General features: G+C 54.0%; 7 protein-coding genes across 7 annotated transcripts; 4 read left to right on the top strand and 3 right to left on the bottom strand.

Moving 5' to 3' along the window:
* Window positions 1-33: 33 nt before the first annotated feature.
* Window positions 34-4,234, bottom strand: CAOG_08499 (hypothetical protein). The gene is made up of 6 exons (XM_011271779.1): window positions 4,098-4,234; window positions 2,796-2,890; window positions 2,527-2,686; window positions 2,337-2,430; window positions 1,709-2,214; window positions 34-1,570 (listed from the first exon to the last, which is right to left on the bottom strand). Exons 1-6 carry the CDS (start codon window positions 4,198-4,200, stop codon window positions 249-251), a joined length of 2,280 nt encoding a protein of 759 aa, XP_011270081.1. The 5' UTR covers window positions 4,201-4,234; the 3' UTR covers window positions 34-248.
* Window positions 4,235-4,517: 283 nt separating this feature from the next.
* Window positions 4,518-7,280, top strand: CAOG_01388 (solute carrier family 4). The gene has a single exon (XM_004349858.2). The coding sequence runs from the start codon at window positions 4,535-4,537 to the stop codon at window positions 7,196-7,198; it is 2,664 nt and encodes an 887-aa protein (XP_004349908.1). The 5' UTR covers window positions 4,518-4,534; the 3' UTR covers window positions 7,199-7,280.
* CAOG_01387 (S-malonyltransferase) lies at window positions 7,258-8,887 on the bottom strand (the record flags this gene model as incomplete). Its single annotated transcript, XM_004349857.2, has 5 exons — window positions 7,258-7,315; window positions 7,427-7,605; window positions 7,723-7,935; window positions 8,612-8,686; window positions 8,780-8,887. The coding sequence occupies 5 exons, from the start codon at window positions 8,885-8,887 to the stop codon at window positions 7,258-7,260; spliced, it is 633 nt and encodes a 210-aa protein (XP_004349907.2).
* A 1,101-nt stretch (window positions 8,888-9,988) lies between these two features.
* CAOG_01386 (hypothetical protein) lies at window positions 9,989-12,411 on the top strand (the record flags this gene model as incomplete). Its single annotated transcript, XM_004349856.1, has 2 exons — window positions 9,989-9,997; window positions 10,273-12,411. The coding sequence occupies 2 exons, from the start codon at window positions 9,989-9,991 to the stop codon at window positions 12,409-12,411; spliced, it is 2,148 nt and encodes a 715-aa protein (XP_004349906.1).
* Window positions 12,412-12,953: 542 nt separating this feature from the next.
* On the bottom strand, window positions 12,954-15,098 carry CAOG_01385 (choline/ethanolaminephosphotransferase 1). Its single transcript, XM_004349855.2, has 2 exons — window positions 14,982-15,098; window positions 12,954-14,099 (listed from the first exon to the last, which is right to left on the bottom strand). Exons 1-2 carry the CDS (start codon window positions 15,065-15,067, stop codon window positions 13,010-13,012), a joined length of 1,176 nt encoding a protein of 391 aa, XP_004349905.1. The 5' UTR covers window positions 15,068-15,098; the 3' UTR covers window positions 12,954-13,009.
* A 346-nt stretch (window positions 15,099-15,444) lies between these two features.
* Window positions 15,445-17,121, top strand: CAOG_01384 (hypothetical protein). The gene is made up of 6 exons (XM_004349854.2): window positions 15,445-15,492; window positions 15,621-15,711; window positions 15,793-16,027; window positions 16,131-16,216; window positions 16,414-16,683; window positions 16,775-17,121. Exons 1-6 carry the CDS (start codon window positions 15,448-15,450, stop codon window positions 17,041-17,043), a joined length of 996 nt encoding a protein of 331 aa, XP_004349904.1. The 5' UTR covers window positions 15,445-15,447; the 3' UTR covers window positions 17,044-17,121.
* A 17-nt stretch (window positions 17,122-17,138) lies between these two features.
* CAOG_01383 (mDRWMS2) lies at window positions 17,139-18,588 on the top strand. Its single transcript, XM_004349853.2, has 3 exons — window positions 17,139-17,289; window positions 17,521-17,907; window positions 18,323-18,588. The coding sequence occupies exons 1-3, from the start codon at window positions 17,164-17,166 to the stop codon at window positions 18,416-18,418; spliced, it is 609 nt and encodes a 202-aa protein (XP_004349903.2). The 5' UTR covers window positions 17,139-17,163; the 3' UTR covers window positions 18,419-18,588.
* Window position 18,589: the final 1 nt, after the last annotated feature.

The following is an 18,589-nucleotide window of genomic DNA, read 5'->3' as shown; positions in this document are numbered from 1 at the left end:
GCATGATCAAGCAGAATGGATGAAAACACAACAAGAAAAAAACGCATCTATAATGTTCAATCAGCAATAGCAAACAAACAGCAGCAACTATAACAATGAAAATCTCCTCTTGAAACGAGCCGAAACAAAACAACAAAACAAAGAAAAGTCAAAAAACAATCCAACGTCAACAAACAATGTACACTCTGGCCGAGCGGGGCCTTCCAATGCTTCCATCCGCCTGCGGGCATTCTTTGGAAAGGCACCGCTCACTCCGACATGTGCGGATTGTTCATACGCAACAGTTGGAGGCGCATTGCTTCCGACTCCTTGAGCAAGCGAGCATTTTCGGTGCGCAGCGCTCGGAGCTCCTTCTGATCGGCTTTGCTGCTGGTTGCAGGAACAGGCCCCATCGAGCTGCTCTGCTTCTGGCTGGTGTGTTGCTCGACGCTATCGGAGCCGTTGCCAGAGGACATTTCAATGTCCTGCCTCTTGGCGGACGAGCGATCGCCAGACTGATGGGGACGAGGCGTGGACGCAGCGCGGTAGCTGCTCGTGCTCACCTCGCCACCCTTTCCTTTGAGCGTCAGGTAGAGCTTGGGCACCAAAAGCAGACCGACAATGATCGGGACTGTCAGCAAGATCTCGAGCGCCTCGATAATGAAGAAGAATGTGGCATTGCCGGTCGTGGCACGCAGGATGATTTGCAAGATGACGGCGACCACAATCCAGTTATAGACAGACAGGGCAATAAACTTGGACTCGTTGAACGCGGAGGGCGCCTTGCGAACGTTGAAGCAGACCACGGCAAGTCCGACGAGACAGCCGACCTCCGCAATGTAGATGGCATTGTCCCACCAAGAAATGACGCACACCAAGTAGCTTTCGTTTCCCGAGATGAGCTGGTCGGCATGCGGAGGATTGACAATGGTCCAGATGACGAGAACGACAACCATAACCACATTCATCTGCAAGAAGTGGTAGAACAAGCGAAGATCATTCAGGGGTGTGGACTTGGTGACGGTGGCCTTGAACACGCGCGCAATTCGGTATGTCTTGAGGAAGAGCGCCGTGAACATGATGCTAAAGCCCAGATGGCGCATCCAGACACGCGCCGTGCACTGGGCGGTGCTTGGGTCATCCGAATAGTCCAGGAAGATCCAGAGCATGGACATGACGGCGCCAAACAAGATGAGCAGCAAGTACGTGGGGCTGGCCGACTGGATGATGCGGATGCGGCGGAAATGCCAGGTCATCAGTCCCATGATCATGCAAAGCAGGACAATAAGGCCAGCGAGAACAAACAGGGCGACGCGGGCAGCTGAGGACGTCGATGCTGGCGTGATGAGCGTGTTTGGGTCGGGCAACAAGCTCTCCCACGCCGCGCGGTTGTCCAGCAACCATGCACAGGTGGCCTCTTCGAAGGTCCTGTTCTGGTACACATACGCAGCAACAATGTCCTGCTGGGCGTACTCGGAGAAGGTCAACTGGGACAGGAAGGAATGCGCGACCGAGTTTTTCCGCTTCAATCCCGCCCAGGCCACCTTCTTGACAATTTCCGAGGGGTAGTCGCAGTTGTATCCGTCGCCCACTAAAACGCGGGCCAGGGAAACAGGGAGAGGATTGTTTGCAAGTAGAAGCAAGGTGAGTACAATTCTATAGCAGGACACAAACAAACAAACAAACAAACAACCAAACAAACAAACGGCAAAATCCAACGAGAGCTTACAAGCCGCGCACTCTTCGGTGTACTCGGGGAGCGAGACTCGACGAAGCCCAACGCCAGAGATGGACGAGAAGATGGAGTGGGGCTTGTAAAAGTACGTAATGAAGGGCTTGCGGGCTGCATACGCCGCGTGAACATTGCGCACAATCGCGCCCTCAACATCGTTGCCATCTTCAGGAATCATGGGAATGTCGGTCACGTTGAACGGAAGGCCAAGATTCCGAGCAATGGTCGCGTCCAACGGCAACCAGTACGCCGGAGGCGTCCAGAAGGTGATGAGCTGAGTGTTGTTTTCTTGCAAGCGGTTGGTTTCGCGCACCTGCTCGACCAGGGCGGAGAGGGCGTCGTGACAGTCTTGCAGTGTTGCGGATCCATTGCTTGGGTTGCACACATCGCTGTTCAGGGTGTCATCGACGGAGTTTGCCACGCTCAACGAAGTCATGGTGTCGGCAGTCGAGGTTGACGAGTTGATGGTTTCCCGCTGGAAGATTTCGACCGTTTCGGCAAAGCTGGTGTCGCGCGGTGATGATTTTGGCAAGATAATCAAAGAGCAAACAAACAGTGAGCATTCCAATAGTGAGCAGGCTGAACGCATGTCATGTTAGCACTGCAGGTCGGAGAGACCACTTACTAGTACGCGTCGTAACTGGTCATAGAGCGGCTAATGTTGGCCACATAGTCGGGGATGTACCAACCCAAGCGAGCAACAAAACCAAGGGGGCCAACTACAGGACGGCAGAAAGCCAGTCCAAGAAGGAATAACTAGTTAGTTCTTTTTGCAACTCAACCCCATCAAGTTCAACCTAGCCCGCCAGCCTTACGGTTTTGAACAGTCTGGGAGGCAAGGAAGGGGGCGAGCACATCGTCCAGTCCCCACAGCTCGAGGTAGGCGTCGACTTCGCCGCGATTCAGCATTTCAACGACTTCTTCATCGGACAGATTATCCACATTCACAGTTGTGGCTGGAATGCCCAATTTTTCCTATTTATTTATAGTTGCGTCGTGTTAGCTCCCCCATTTCGCATCAATTCAAAAATTCCATTGTACCCAACGGCAAAACGAGCACAACGCGCGCGCCCATATTGTTTACCTGGAGCAAAATGGTGGCCAACACGTTGTCGACAATCGCGCCGTCCCAGCCGCCCGAAGCCAGGCGAATCGGCTCGAGGTCTGTGCGCAGCGCTCCTGCAACATTGAATGAAAACAAGAGCAAAAAAACACAAACAAAAAAAAACCTCACAGGATGAGAAATTCTCGCGCATTACTCATTTGTTCTTCAATTGCTCTGGCAACATCAGACTCGCTTTCGCTTCTTGATACCAAACCCCCTTTTCTCCCACTTTGTGTTCCCAGCGCAACACACACGGCTCACTGCTCGGCCCTCCGCCGCAATGCTCCAAGTTCAGTTTGCTCTTGCGCATCTTCTGCGGCTTTTTTTGTGGTTGTTGTTGTCGCACTGTGTCTCCAATCAATTTGAGCGTGCGTGAATGCCAATTCCTCGCTATTTTCAGCATTGAGCGCTGTTCTGTCTGTCGGATTGTTATCTATTTCGCCGCCACGCCATTCCCGCCCCTTTTTTTTTCTTTTTTTCTTTTTTTTTTTTTTCTTTTTTTTTTTTTGACTTTTGTCACCAACCTCGAACATGTCTTCTGTCGGTTTTTGTTTTGTTTTCCTTTCCTTGGTTGTGCGTTCTGCGCAAATGGCTTTTGTGCTGCATCTCAAGTTCTAGTGTGATACATTTGTGATGGTGGTTTGGTGGTAAATCACAAAACGCTGCTTAATGGCCAACCGCAAAATCCAGATTTAACCGCTTCATTGCCTTGCCACGCGCACGATCAAAATAAACCGACGCACGCGTGTGTCATATTTTGTTGAAAACAATCTCGGTGGCGCACGGCTTGCAGTCCCCACATGCAACAGCAGCGTGATGAGTCTAGAGTTACGTCTCAGAGGGCGGGGTGTGTGGTGGTGGTGGTGGTGGGCAACGAACAGCAGAAGAGAGAGGCAGCAGCCACCATCTGGGGAAACAAACAAAGAGTCGAAGCGGTTTGGTTCGCTTTTTTTGTTTATCGCGAATCGACCCATTGCGTTTTTGTTTTGTTCCGTCGGGATGTGAAAAGCACGGCTGCGCTCGCGTCAGTGAATGCGTAGGTGTGTACTGGTGTGTGTGGCTGTTGTGTGAGGGTGTGTGGAGGGGGTGGAGTTGTGGGGAAGCGGGATTGCGCTGCGGTCAATGGGAGGAGGTGAGCCCGGAAGGAGGCGGCCTTTGATAATGTCGAATACTGTATGCCTCCCTCTCGTCGCATCGGGCCCCATCTTGCTTCAGGACGCATACGGCACAATGTAGTCACAGTGTGTGGGGTGTGCGTGTGTGCTGTGTGCGGATTCTTACGACGCTCGGAAGGAGGGAAGCACCACGACCGCGCCGACGGGACGCAGAGTGCAGCAATCAAAAGGAAAACCGCAAACGAATAGTTGTATCGCAGCAGCGCCATTTTTGGTAACACAAATAAGCAAAAACAAAGACTGATTGTTATCATTGTTTAATCTTGGAAAACTCTGCACAGCTGCAGAGCTAAAGCACGTAACGCTGAGAGAAGCATTGGAGAATTGGTCGCAAGTGAGCAAAAGCACAGTCGTGTGTTGTCAACATCCATCTATTACACACAGACACACACACACACACACACACACACACACACACACACACACACACACACACACACACACACACACACACACACACACACACACACACACACACACGCTACTGATCTCGCTTTGATCGGCAACTCAACTCAGTCCCCTTCTTTGACACACACCAGAAGAATGACCTTTGCAGCCCCGCTGCCCGTGCGCCCAGCGGCTCCAAAGCAGCCACAACAGCCAGCACCGAGCAATGCAAGCTCAGCAGCGACGTTTGCTGTGCCTGCACTGCCGCAAGTTGCAGCTCAAGCACAGGCTCAGGCCCAAGCTCTGGCTCAAGCGCCATCTCAAGCCAACGCTGCTCCAGTCAATGCAAACGCGCCACCTGCTGCGCCGCCGCTCAACTACTCGGAGCCCGCGTGGGGCGGCCGTGCTGTGCCAAGCCAGTTGTCGTTCATGCTGGAGGTCATCAAGGGCGGGAGCATTGTCGAGACCATCCCGCTGCGAGACAAGAGCTTCTTCACGGTGGGCCGACTGCCCATCTGCGATATTGCGATGGAGCACCCGTCGATCTCGCGGTACCACGCCGTGCTGCAGTACAGGACAGACGCACCCGCCGAGTCGGCAGCCGAAGCCGAGGACGGCCCGAACGATGCTGCTGAGATTGGCAAATTTTACCTGTACGACATGGCAAGCACCCATGGCACGCTCGTCAACAAGACGCCCATCAAGCCAAAGGTGTTTGTGCGAGTGCAAGTCGGCCATCTGATGCAGTTTGGCGACTCGACGCGCATGCTCGTGCTGTGTGGGCCCGTCAGCGAGGATGAGCTCCATGCAGAAGAAACGTCGCAGCAAAAGCGTCGGCCAGCAGCAGCAGCAACAACAACAACTGCGCAGCCGCACGTGTCTGCATTTGCGGGAGCTGCAGCATTGGCAAAACAGCGCGCAGCACGTGGCGATGGCGGTGACGACGAGCGCATGGACCTTGATTTTCGAGAAATGGAGCAAGAATCGCGACAGCGAGCATTAGATGCAAGACAGGCCGGCTCATCAGGCAAAGCCACCGACGACAACGACGAGGAGAACGAACAGGGCGTGTCGTGGGGCTTGGCGGACGATGACGATCACGATGGGATGAGCAGTGCTTCGTCCGCCCCGCGCCAGTTTGAAGGCCAGGCCGATGCTGACGACGACGCTGACTCGGATCGCAGCGGATCCGCTCGCCATGTGAATGCGGCGTCCATGTACGGCGACGAGGAGGATGCGCGAGACAGCAACCGGCGCGCGCGGTTGGAACAGGCCGACCACAGGAATGCCAACAATCTGTCGAGCTTTTCGAAACAAATGGGCAACCGACCTTCAACGCAGGGCTCATCCCGCGAGAACCTCAGCGATGCGGACGTCATCTCCAAGTACAAGCAAAGTGGCGAGATTGTGTTTGGGGGCGACGACGACGACGACAGCAACGGAGACGGTTTGGGAGGCAAGCAGCGATACTACTTCAAAGACCCGAAAAAGGCCCTGCGCGCCTTCTTTGACCGCGAAGGCCTTCACATGAACTTTGATGTGGAGGAACGTGGCCCTGGTCATGACCGAAACTACACTGCCCGCATCAAAGTGCCGTCCTACACGGCCGCCTCTGGTTGGATTCAAATCGAGGAAACGGCTGGGCGGAAGCGCGAGGCCGAGCGGGCCGCTGCGCTCGAAGCATGTAAGCAACTGGATCAGTTGGATTTACTCCAACCTGGACACGCTGCCTCAAACTCCAACAAGGGAGGCGCGGGCTCCGCAGACGCCGGAGCAGATCTGGATTCCGGTCATCGCTCCTTCCGCAACAGGCCGCGTCGACTCGTGGATAGCGATGGCGAAGAGATTTACAGCGACGACGACGACGACGACACCATGTATGACGCCTCGGGCGAGATGGAGCGCAAACGCCAACTTCGTCGCCAGCGCCAACAACAGCAGCAACAACAACAGCAAGCAACAGAGTCGGGATTGGCGACTCCAGCAACGTCGAGTCAAGCTAACTCTTCGTCATCTATCGTGTACACGTACGACACTCTGCTTGTTCGTCGGGAGGAACTTGCGCAAGAGATAGCGGCGATCGAGGCACGCCTGGCTGAAGACGCTGCACACAGCAAACAAATTCAGGCTGGTGGATCATCGGGCGATTCACTGGACGCCTACATGGATGCAGTCTCGGCCACGCTGCCAAAGGAAGAAAAGCTGAAACTGCGCAAGCAACTGCAAGACCTCAGCGTCGAAACCCGCAAGGTCGAGAAAATGATTCAGATTGCCAAACCGACCACCTTTACCACCGCCGCGCAGGTACCAGCGCGCACGGCCGGTGCACACGAGGCAACTGCAGCCACCTCCGCGCCACTTGCTGTCAAGGTGCGAGGGGCGTTTGCGATTCCCGCTGCACCCAAAGTTTCTTCTGCACCGCCGCCGCCAACAACAACCACAAGCGAGCCCCCTTCGTTGAATGTCGCAGTAGCTGCTGTTGATGCTGCTGCCCCTGCCATAGTTCCAGGGAAGCGCTTGCTCGAGACGGACAGCGTTGCTCAAGAAGCATCGTCCGAAGCACACGCTCCGCCGCGAAAGCTTGCCAGGCTCGACGTCCAGGATGATGCGTTTGAGCGCGCCGATGACATTCCCCAGCCGCCAAAGTACGGAGCAATGCTTCCGCCCAAAGCAGCGCCGAAGGCAGCAGCTAGCAAACCCAAACCCAAAGCAGCTCCTGCGCCCTCGTTCCAGGATGAAGGCGAAATTGACGAGTGGGTTCCTCCTTCTGGGCAGAGCGGCGATGGACGGACCTCGCTCAATGATCGCTTGGGTTATTGAAGTTTGGAAGCAGTCACGCAAATGAATTTTGTTCATTGTTTCACAATATACTGTATCACCTAAGATGCATTTAAATCTCGAATCAACAGCTCCAATTCTTCAAGCGAGGCAGTCGTTCTGTGAGTCAAAAGCAAACACCAAATAATTGCGTTAGAAGCTCGCTTTCGGGTTGTGCAACAGTTTTTTTTTTTCGTCGATCCATGCAACAGGCAAAGCAAGGCAACATACTTGGTGACTGCCAAAGGATCGATTTGCGAGATGAGGCCTTTGAGTGTGGTGCCACCACCCAATTCGACAAAGTTGGTAATCTTGAAGTGGTTTACAGCTCGCGAAACGGAAGCGCTCCAGAGAACCGGCGCTGTCACCTGTCGAAGCAACAGATCCACCCACTCCTCTCCCACCGTGCACTACAGTCGAACGAAATCAAGGCCAAAACGTCGCAAAGTAGATCGTTAGATCAGCGGCAGCACAGGCAACCAACCTCCAACACACTACAAAGCAGCAGGCAAATCCTTTGGCCAAACCTCGGCGGCGGTCACGTTCGAAATCACCGGACTCATTGGGTCGCGCCACTTGATGCGGCCAAGGGGCTGACGAAGAGCATCCGCCGCAGGCGCCATCCATCGGCTGTGGAAGGGCGCAGAAATGTTCAGGTCGACCGATCGGCGAGCCACTTTGCTGAAAAGTGCGGCATCCACAACACGTGCTACGGCAGTTTCAGAGCCGCTCAAGACGACCTGTTGTTTTGGTTGTGAGTGTGTGGGCACAAAGGCACAACGGCGAAGGACAAAGAAAAAAGCAAAGCGATCAGCTGGGGGTATTTTCGACACTCGTGCCCCAAAACCAAAAGCTTCAGCTGCTTCGAGAAGTACAAACCAGACCTGTTTGGGGGTATTGACGTTGGCGATATCACAACTCTCGGTCGGTGTCCCTTTCGTGGCACTGGCTGCAAATTGTTCGTTGACGGATTGCAAAATCGGTTGGAGGGCGGCGGGCGTTGTTGGCAAGAGCGCCACCATCCGCGGGCGAAGGGTGCCAGGAAACGCCCCTTGCATTGCCTCTCCACGAAGGCGCTAACTCGAGTTTGGGGACGGGGGGGGACGGTCCACGAAAAAGGAGATGAGCAACATTTGACAACCAATCTGCAGACTGTGCCCAAAAAAATTGGCCAACATACAACAATAGATGCCGCTGCCGACAGAGAAATCGCCTGTGTGGCAACCAGCGCACTGTATTCTCCCAACGAGTGGCCAAGGTAGCACCCAAATTGCTCTGGAAGTATGCCGGTCTTTTCCTGCACAAATTTTCCCAATTTTTTTGTACGCGGCGTGAGTTTCAGCACAGTGTGATCCGCCCCACAACAGAAGAGAGTTCACGAAAGCATGCGAATCAGCATTTCGGGTTGTCTGTTACCTCGATCACTCTTAGCAGGGCGATTGAATGTGCAAGAATGGCAGGCTGAGCATTCGCCGTCAAAGTGAGCTTGTCCTGTCAAAACGTTGAGACATTTGAGACAGTGTGAGCGATTTCCGAGCACTACCACAAAGATTCTCATCCAATGTTGTGCACAAGATTGCGCACCAGTGGACCGTTGAACATGAGGTGGCTGAGCTTGTCGTTGAGCGCAGCGTCCACTTCGTCAAAGGTGCGCCGGGCGACCGGGTGCGCATCGGCGAGATCCTTGCCCATTCCGACCGTTTGCGTCCCTTGGCCTGGAAAGCAGAACGCAGTGAGTCTGCGTTGGCCGGGCGTTGCGAGGCGCGAGTACAGACGCGAGCAGCAAATTCTGAACATCAAGAAACTAAGAGTGTGGTGCATGAGCAAATGTGGCCAAAATCTGAATCATGCAGAATCTCACTGTGAGTCTTTTTCTTTTTTTGTGCAGCGCTGTGCTTCGGTGAGGTTGCTTGCTGTGGTTGAATTGGAAAGCGAACGAAAAATCTCAATCCTTCAGTTTTAGCTTTTCTTTTTTTTTTTTCTTCATCACGATGCGTTTTCCATGAGCGAACATGACTCGAACTCGAATCAACTTGATTCAATCCAAACAACAAGTGGAATGAGTGAATGAATGAATGAATGCAGTTTTTCAAAGTTCATTCATTTTATTCTTGTTGTTGTTGCGTTAACTCTTTTGTAAGGCCTTTTTGCTTTCGTTTTGCTGTCTTGCGCTCTTACGCTTCCTCACCGTTTCTTGTCCTTTCCACGTCTCTTCCCTTCAATCTCTCTCTCTCTCTCTCCCTCCACCCCCACCCATCTCCACTCTCATCCAACATCCTCCCATTTCTTTTCATCATCCATCTCATCGCTCACTTTTGTCCCCCCCCCCCCACTTCGACTTCGGTTGTGTGCTTTTTGGCCTTATGTTCGTTGCATTGCCATTTGCTTTTCCATTGGATCACCCTTCCCCCCCCCCATCCTCCTCTCTTCCCCTTCTCCCTCTTCCCCTTCTCCCTCTTCTCCCTCTCTTCACTTTTGAAATGGCTGCTCACTGTCACATCTCCCCTCGTCTGCCTTCAAATCTCACTCCCCCAACTGTTTGCCTTTGGCTTTTGCATTAGATTTTTGATTTTTTTTTTTTTTGTCCATTGTCACCTGGTCGCTCTCTCTCCCATCTTCCGCTACTCTGATTCCCCCCCCCCCATTGGTCAGTCGGCTCTGAAGACCTAGGAAAGCAAAAACACAAAAGGAAAGAGATGCCGCCCAAGCACAAAAAGTCGCAGCAGATCGACGAGGCGCCGCTGCTCAAGGCCAAGGACCATCACCATCACAGTGGCAGCAGCAGCAGCAGCAATGGCAATGGTAAGAGCAGCAAAAGCTCAAAGGCGAGCAATAGCACTGCAAAGCAAGACCTCGAAGCGGCACTCGCTGCTGCCCAACCATCACAGAGCCAGCAGCGAGCAGCTGCAGCATCATCAGCATCATCATCATCATCGCAGCAGGCTCAGCGAGCGGCGGCGGCGGCGGCGATGGCTGAAGCGTCATCATCGCGCAGCACCAGCAGCAGAGCGGCCACGGCGGCTGCCTCGGAAGACATCACCTCCCTCTCGTCGTCTACGTCGTCGTCCGCACGACAGCCGGCCGCCAGTAGAGGCTCGGGAACGGGCAGCGGCAAGTCGGCAATGTGGGTGACCCAGCCGAACGCGCCGGTGGACGTACACGTTCGCATCGGCGATGCCACTCCCGTGACCGTGATGGAGGCCCTGGAACGCGCGGCACGAGAGTACTCAAACCACACTGCACTGCACGCCAAGCGCATGGGCCAGTGGCAGTCCTGGACGTGGCGCGAGTACTACGACCAGGCGCAGGTTGTCGCCAAGGGCGTCATTGGCTGCGGATTGGAGCCCTTTCGCACCGTTGCCATCTACGGCGCCAACAGTCCCGAGTGGCTATTCATCAACAGCGGCACGCTATTTGCAGGCGGCATCCCAACGGGCGTCTATGGCGCCAGCTCGCCCAAGGCCGTCTGGTACCAGCTCAAACACAGCGAAACGGCGATTGTGTTTGTCGAGACCACCGAGCACCTGCGCGTGCTCAAGCGAATCATCCCACGTCTGCCCGACGTGCGCATTGTCGTTCAGTACCGCGGCCAGATTGAGGAAACGTGTGAGGGCGTCCCGGTGCTCTCGTGGGACCAATTTCTCGGCCGCGGCAAGGATGTGCGCGAGCTCGACGTGCGAATCCGCTGCGGCAATCTCGTGCCAGGCAATTGCGCCGGCTACTTGTACACGGCAGGCACCACGGGCAACCCAATGGCCGTCATGCTCTCGCACGACAACCTTGTCTGGACGGCCCGGCAGCTCGCCCACAAGGTCATGCGGGCCTCCGTCCAAGACCGCATTGTGAGCTGTCTGCCATTGTGCTTTGTCGCGTCGCAGCTCACCGACATTTACGTGCCGCTCGTCTCTGGCGCTGCCGTCTACTTTGCCCCTCCCGAAGCGCTGCGAGCTGGTCTCCGCGAGGTCATGCGAGAGGTCATGCCCACCATTGTGCTAGGCGTCCCACGCATGTGGGAAAAGCTCCAGCAAAGCGTTAAAATCTTCCACCAATCGCAGGGATGGTTTCGGAAAAAGCTGTGCTCGTGGGCGGCAAACTACATGCTGCGCCGCCACCTGGCCGTGCAAAACCTCGGTCGCGCCAGCGCCACCACGGGCAGCGACGCCGCCCTTGCCAACAACTCGTTCTCGACGCTGCCGTCCATGGGCTCCACCCCGCCGACCACCGGCTCGGGCCAGCACTCGAGCCACCCGAACGCCATCCCGGCGTCCGCTGCAGGCGAGCCGCTCAAAGTCTCAAAGGGCCTGTTTGGCCGCCTTGTCGACTCGCTCTGGGTCAAAGAGTTCCGCGAACACGCTGGCTTGGCCAAATGTCGCGTTGCTGCGTGCTGCGCGGCCCCGCTCAGCACGGATGCGCTGCAGTTCATGATGAGCCTCGACATTATTGTGGACGAGGTCTTTGGTTTGACGGAGAGCACTGGTCCCGCCGCACACACGTTTGGCCTGCGGTCTGCCGCGGGAAGCAGCGGCCGGCCTCTGATTGGCACCGAGTTCAAGCTCACCAACCGCGACAAGGCGCGAAACGGCGAAATCCGAACGCGCGGCCGACATGTATTTATGGGCTACCTGCGCGATCCCGAGGAAACGGCCGAGGCTTTCGACGAAGACGGCTATTTGAAGACGGGTGATGTCGGCAAGCTCGATACGCTGGGCAACCTGATTGTGACTGGCCGGCTCAAGGAGCTGATTGCCACGTCTGGCGGCGTGCTCGTGGCACCCATTCCGATCGAAGAGTCCATCAAGAAGGCCATTCCAGTCATCTCAAACGCCTTGGTCATTGGCGACGGCCGCAAGTACGTGACGGCCTTGCTCACCCTGAAAACAGACTGCGATGCAAACGGCCTGCCCTACGAAACCCTGACGCGCGAAACGCAAGAGATTCTGGCCGAGCAAGGCATTCGTTGCCGCACCAGCTCGGAGGCAGTGAACGACCGCAAGGTGCAAGAGTTTATCAACGTCTGCATGCGGCGCACGATCGAGCGCAGTGTCTCGCGTGCCCAAGCCGTCAAAAAGTGGACGATTCTCGCACAAGATTTCAGTGTGGCGGGCGGCGAACTGGGCCCCACACACAAGCTCAAGCGTCGCGTGATCGAGTCCAAGTATGTGCACGAAATTGAGCGCATGTACGCCAACGACCTTGAAGTTGAGATTCGTCGGTAATCCTCGTCTCTTCCGAAAAACCGAAGCGATTCTTTTTTGTGTTCTCGTGCGATTGGTATCACTGTTTATTTAGGCCCGTACCCGGCTCTGCGAGCTACATTAGAGGGTTTTGTTGGGCTCCTTTTTTTGGTCTCCTTGTGAGCGGCTTGACTGTCCACTCCTGTTGTATTTTTCTTCTTCTTTTTCTTCCTCTTCTTGTCTTGTTCCATTCCTTGAAGCGTGTCAGTGCGTAATTTTTGATTTCCGGGTTCTTCTGGAGGTTTTTCGTTGTTGGTTGTTTGTAGTCCTCCCTTTCTGCTCTTCCATTGCTCACTTGCGCTTGTGCTGTTGTCGTTGTTGCTGTTGATTATGAGGGAGGTGTGTTTCTTGATTCTATGGCTCTTGTTTTGCCCTGTTGTATCAAATTTGTGTGAATGTAGTTTCTCGCTCTCGATTCATGTCGGGCCACCAATCGAAGCCTCGCACCCTCACTCAAAAACTGACAGCTACCAACAACAACAACAACAACAACAACAACAATGGCGATTAGAACTAAACCAACATGACGCCAATCCAATCTGTATTTTGTTTTTTTGTTTGTTTGTTGCTTTTTGGCAGCTCAAGACCTCTTGGCACTGGCAGAGCGAGTCACTGGGCCTGAGGAGGTGGCAGCGGCCGCACCAGAAGGAGGGTATGGGATGGTGAAGCACTTGATGCCGAATGCCACGCACATTTCGTTGCAGATAAAGTAGGACGACCAGATCAGATCGAACAAGGCCACGCCGACAAAGACATACAAGGCGACAAGCTCGTCCACGGCAGAGTTGAAAAAGTAAATGTTGGCGGTCAGCGCGATCGGGGCGAGGAGAACGCGGTCGTAGAGCGGGAATGGCATCTTGCTCATGTGTGCAATGACCATTTGGTTTGTGATTTTGGCAAAGCACACAGAGAAGGCGAAAATGAAGACGACCGGGTGGGTCTGATACAGGCCGATGGCCGAGTTGTGGTAGCTAATGTACGTGCAGACAAAGAGGATGATGCACGGGATGATGGGCGAGACGACGCTCGTGTTGGCCACGGTGCCCTTGTTGGGGTCGTGCTGAGCAATGGTCTGGAAGGTTCGGAAGAACATGAGAATGATACCCGACGACGAAACGGCAATAATCAGCATGTTGCGCGGGACGCCGAACGTCTCTTCGAGCCACCAGGACGAGCCGAAAAAGAAGGTCAGCAGGTGGACCAGAATGACAGCCATCTGGCCCTCGGTCACGTCCACGACGCCGAAAATCATGGTTCCGCGAACATAGGTCTGCCAGTGAGCGCAGAAGAAGATAAAGTTGAATAGCAAGGAGAGGACGAGGAGGGTCGATGTGGGTCCGACAGACATGGCCGCACCGCCGGCAAGCGCAAGGAATGCCATCGAGACCGAGTCGCAGCCATGGTCAAACAGCTCGCCGAGTGGCGAGCTCGTGTTGGTGCGGCGGGCCTGCTTGCCGTCAATGGCATCGAGCGACTGGTAGATGAACAGGCCCAGCGCACACGCACCATAGGCCCATCGCGGAGCTTCGCCTTGACCGGTTGGTACAAACGATAGCAAAATGACCGAAGTGGCGACGTTGACAATCAGGCCAACCATGGTGATGAGGTTTGGCGCGACCCACAGCGGGACGAGCTTGACCAGCCAATTCCAAAAGTGGACCATGACATGTCTGTGTATCAACAAGAATACCAATGAGTGTTTGTGTGAGTGGATTTGCGATGCGGCACATGCTGTTTTGCAAAATCTGAGAAAAAAATCTGAGAAAGTCTGGTTTTGTTCCGTTGCAGCGTTGTCTCCTCCCCATTGAACATCGGCTGTCTCTCAAGTATTTATCAATCACCTGCATCTTGACAAGTGAGTGGCTTTGCGACAATCAAAGCTCAGCCAAAAAGCTCAGCAGCCAAGGAACAAGAAAGAAAAAAAAAGTGCGCAATGCAAAAGTCAATGCTAAAGTTTGATTTTTGATGCTGTTGCTGTTTTGAGCTGACGGCTGATGGATGAAATGTAAAAGTCATTCACGAGTTCATTCATTCAACGTGCGACTTGTGAGCCCGTGCACAAGGCGAGGCGCAGGAACGAGCACAGAGATCCAAAAGGCATGAACGACGAAGGGGAAGAGCAAAGGTTGAGTTTGCGGGCTCAGTTTCGCAGAGACCCGATTGAAGAGCAAATGAGAGGAGAACGAGACATTCCCCTCGAGTTGGTGGCTGAGGGGGGAACAGGAGAGGGGGGGGGACGAAAGGGACGAAAGGGACGAAAGGGAGTGACTATGAAGAGTAGGAACGAGCGAACGAACGCCCCAGCTCGAGCTGTTGTGTGTCAAGGGGGGATGAGCGAGCTGTTGTGCGTTCCGCTGTATTGACAACGAGGTCCTCCTCCATTGACAGTGGATGGGCAATCGGACATCCGACCAGACAGAGAGAGAGAGAGAGGGATTGGAGCGAGCTTGGTCCTTCTCTTCACTCTCGCTGCTCTTCGCTCTCTGCTCTCGTTCACGCCGCGTTGTGAGTGAGGCGGATTTTCGTTTGGAGGTGCTTCCCGTTTGACTCACAGGTCAAGGTACGAGTTGGTCGAGCACGCGTATTTGTGCTCTCGCATGCCCTTCACATGAGCGGGCGTCAGATACGGCGCAGACATTTTGGGGAAAAGGAACAAACACAATGGGAAAAGATGACTGAATGACGGTTTCCATCCATTGCGCAGTGAAAATCTGAGACGAGGGAAAAAGAAGAAAAGCGCGTTGGTCGGTGTTCTTTTGATGCCCGAGGGGTCTGTAGTGCAAGGAGAGCGTGAGATTTGGCTTGCCAAGGATCTGAGATTTGGCCTGATTTCCCGTTTCATTGCCGAAACAGCTCAAACAACGGCCAGCTCACGTCCAACCACCACCACCACCACCCCATAGATCTACAACGAGCCACTATTGTAATGCATTGAACGAACGCGGCACTGGAGTCGTCACGATTTGAATTCGTCGTTTTGGCCAACAAACAAAAGCTCAGTTTCCATTTTGCCATCCAATGACGGACACGAATCGAGCAGTCTACCGAACATTCAATATCAAGGTTGTTTGCTCCATTCGTCCTCCATATTGTCACTGTTGTGCTTCTCTGGCTCGCAATGCCGAGCAAAGTGGCTATTCTGAGTGAGTGAGGCTGAGTGTTGGAGCTCACTGCACTGATTCTGACCTCAGGAGCTCGATTTCCAGTACTCGCCGTCCCAGTGGAGCATCCGCGGCTCGCCGGACGAAGTGATCAACAAGCATGTTGCCTGGCTCGTCAATGGTGCGACGACGATACGAGACGTACACTGGTGAACCGATTTGAAGGGTTACTCACTCCGATGGCTACCACGCGCTTCGTTAGGTTCGGATCGCGCTCGCAAGGTGCTTGCAGAGTCTGCGCAGTTGAACGTGCGCTACAGCACACTCGAGGCCAAGGTTGCTGGTGGTGGTGGTGGTGGTGGTGCTGCAGCCATTCCAGCCGATTCCAGCGAAACCGCGCTGGATCTCTTCTTCCCGCCCGAGGCCAAGACGCCAGAACAGCGTGCAAAATGCCCGCTCGTGATTTACATCCATGGTGGATATTGGCAATTTCTCAAGTGAGTGACAGGCGTGACACTTGGCTTTGGATTGATTTCGTTTTAGCGTTTGCTACAATCGTTTGATTCTCACCTGTGCAACGTGGATGCTTCTTGTTGATAGTAAGGATGCGTCTTCATTCATGGCAGAGAATTTTTGCAAGCACGGCCTTGCCGTAGCGGCCATCGGCTACACGTTGGCGCCAGCAGGTGAGAGTTTGTTGTTGTTGGTTTTTTTTTGTTGTTGTTTTTTTTTTTTTCGTTGCGCGCGGTATTTTCTCGCCAGCAAACAGTGCTTTCGACCAAGAAGGCCCTTGGACAAGCACGCTTTTGTTACTGCACGTCCCATTCTGACAACTCTGAGGGTTCTGTTCCCAATCGATTTGCCGCTGCTCTGCTTTTCTTAGCCAACATTTTCGAGATTATTCATCACACGCGGCTCGGAGTGGCCTTGGCCCACCAGTTGTGCCCCGGGACTACAGCACACTTGATTGGTCATTCCGCTGGTGGACACCTAGCAGCCATGTGTATCGCGACTTCGGCGGAAGAGTGGCAAGCCAAGTACGGAGTGCCTGCTGGCTGGATTCGAAGCGCTACACTGGTTTCGGGCGTCTTTGATCTGCGACCAATCACAATGGTTCCTTCCGTCAATGATGCTGTCAGGTTGACAATGGCCGGTGAGATCTTTGGGCGGGCTCCAGTTTTAGATTGCGAAAACCCGCAACACATCGTTTTGCACTCACCGCTTATTTCATTGCACTATTGTAGATGCTCAAGTGGCTTCGCCTCTCCTCCTTCTTGCATCCATTCCTCACGACATTCATGTCATCGTTGCCGTTGGTCGGCACGACCCTGAGGAGTTCCGACGCCAATCTCGCGAGTTTCACGACAATCTCGTACAGCACCGCGGCAACATTACGGACAAGACCCAGTTTGTGTACTGCCCCGAAGATGACCATTTCGAAGCGATCGAGAAGCTGTCTCACGCCGACTTTTGCGTGACCCAAGCTGTCTTTGCTGTCGCTCGCCGTGTTTGACCCTTCAACATCCCAAAATCTTATTCCTAGACGACCACCCATTCTCCATTTCCATTGTGAACGTGTGACCAAAACCCTTCACTCTTCATTTTTATCATTTCTTCCATTTCCTAGTTGCAAATGTCGAGCGGATTGCAGTTCACTCTGACGCCAAACCTGCGCAAGGCAGTGCTCGCGATCAACCAGGTCGACGCGTCCAAGTTCCCGCGCATCCTGCTCCGCGTCAGCCAGAAGCTCCATCTCAAGGCAAGCAAGCGTCCTTCGTTCTCCATCGTCATCATCATCATCATCATCATCACCGAGTGTGGATTCTATCGTGGGAGTGCTGGGTTTGAGATCTCGAGATTTTTTGGCTGAATCTCCATTGAGCTCCATTGAGAGCCATTGAGATTCGAGGTCAAACTCACTCACTCGCTTCATTCTCACTTCACTCACTTGAAATAATGTCCATCTACGTTTGTCTTGTGCGCTCGACAGGACGTGAAGAGCTTCACTGAGATTGAGGAGCAGCAGCTGCAGGAGGCACTGGGACTGAGCGCCGAGTCCATTGCGCTGCTGCTGGAGACGTCTGCGTTCGTGCTGGAGCAGAGCGCCTACCACGCAGCCAAGCCCGACGCACTCGCAGCGCAGTTGCGTGCCATCGAGCTCGACGACGACAAGGTCGAGGCGTTCATTGCCGTCTGGCGCAAGGAAGGACCCCAGATTGTCACGCGCCTGCGAGACTTTTCGCTGCACCCGGACAAGGTCGATGCAGTCAACTGGTCGCTCCATCTGCAAATGGCTCAGGCATCCGCGGCAAAAGTCAAGGCCACCTCGGCCATCCTCGAGCTCCAGGTCGCCCACGACTCGACTCCAAAGCGACCAGTAAGTTTGCAGTCTCGCTAGCAGTTTTTCCAAGTGATTGTGCTGCTGTGCTGAGCATCACAGCATGATGTGGATGGAAGATCGTACATGCAACAACCAGTGGTGTTTTCGTTGCAGACTGCAAGGGCAGAGCCGCGCGGTCTGAAAAAGTGGGGTAGAAAATGTCGAACGTTCAGTCATTTGCTGCTGTGCTGAGAATCACAGCATGGTCTTTTGGTGGTGGAAGATCGTACATGCAACAACCACTGTGGTGGATGTCGCGTTTTCGTTGCATATTGCAAGGGCAGAGACGAGCAGCCATCAAATGCGGGGCAAAATTTCTGGTTGATTGTTGCTCACGTCCATTTCGCATGCCTTCCACCCCTGTTCTGCTCTTTCCACCTATTTGTTTTTGTTTTGCTATGTGATGTTGCAGACGGAGCGAATTCACGTCGAGTTCTCGCATGACGAACTCTTTGCCTTCTATAACAATCTTGAAATCATCCAAGAACAACTGGATCAATTGTCTTGAGCAATTTCCCCCGATACATGCGTGTCTGTTTTCGCAAAGTCTTTTGTTAATTCGTATTTGGTCTGCTTTTTGTGTGTGTGTGTGGAGTGTTGCTGTCATTCTTTTGTCGCTCTGCTTTGATTGTGGTGTTGTTATTGCTTGTTCAACTCAAAGTACAGCGTACGCTCAGCT

Source organism: Capsaspora owczarzaki (genome assembly GCF_000151315.2).
Source record: "Capsaspora owczarzaki ATCC 30864 unplaced genomic scaffold supercont2.2, whole genome shotgun sequence".
NCBI lineage: Eukaryota > Filasterea > Ministeriida > Capsasporidae > Capsaspora > Capsaspora owczarzaki.
This window is presented reverse-complemented; position numbering and strand designations above follow the sequence as displayed.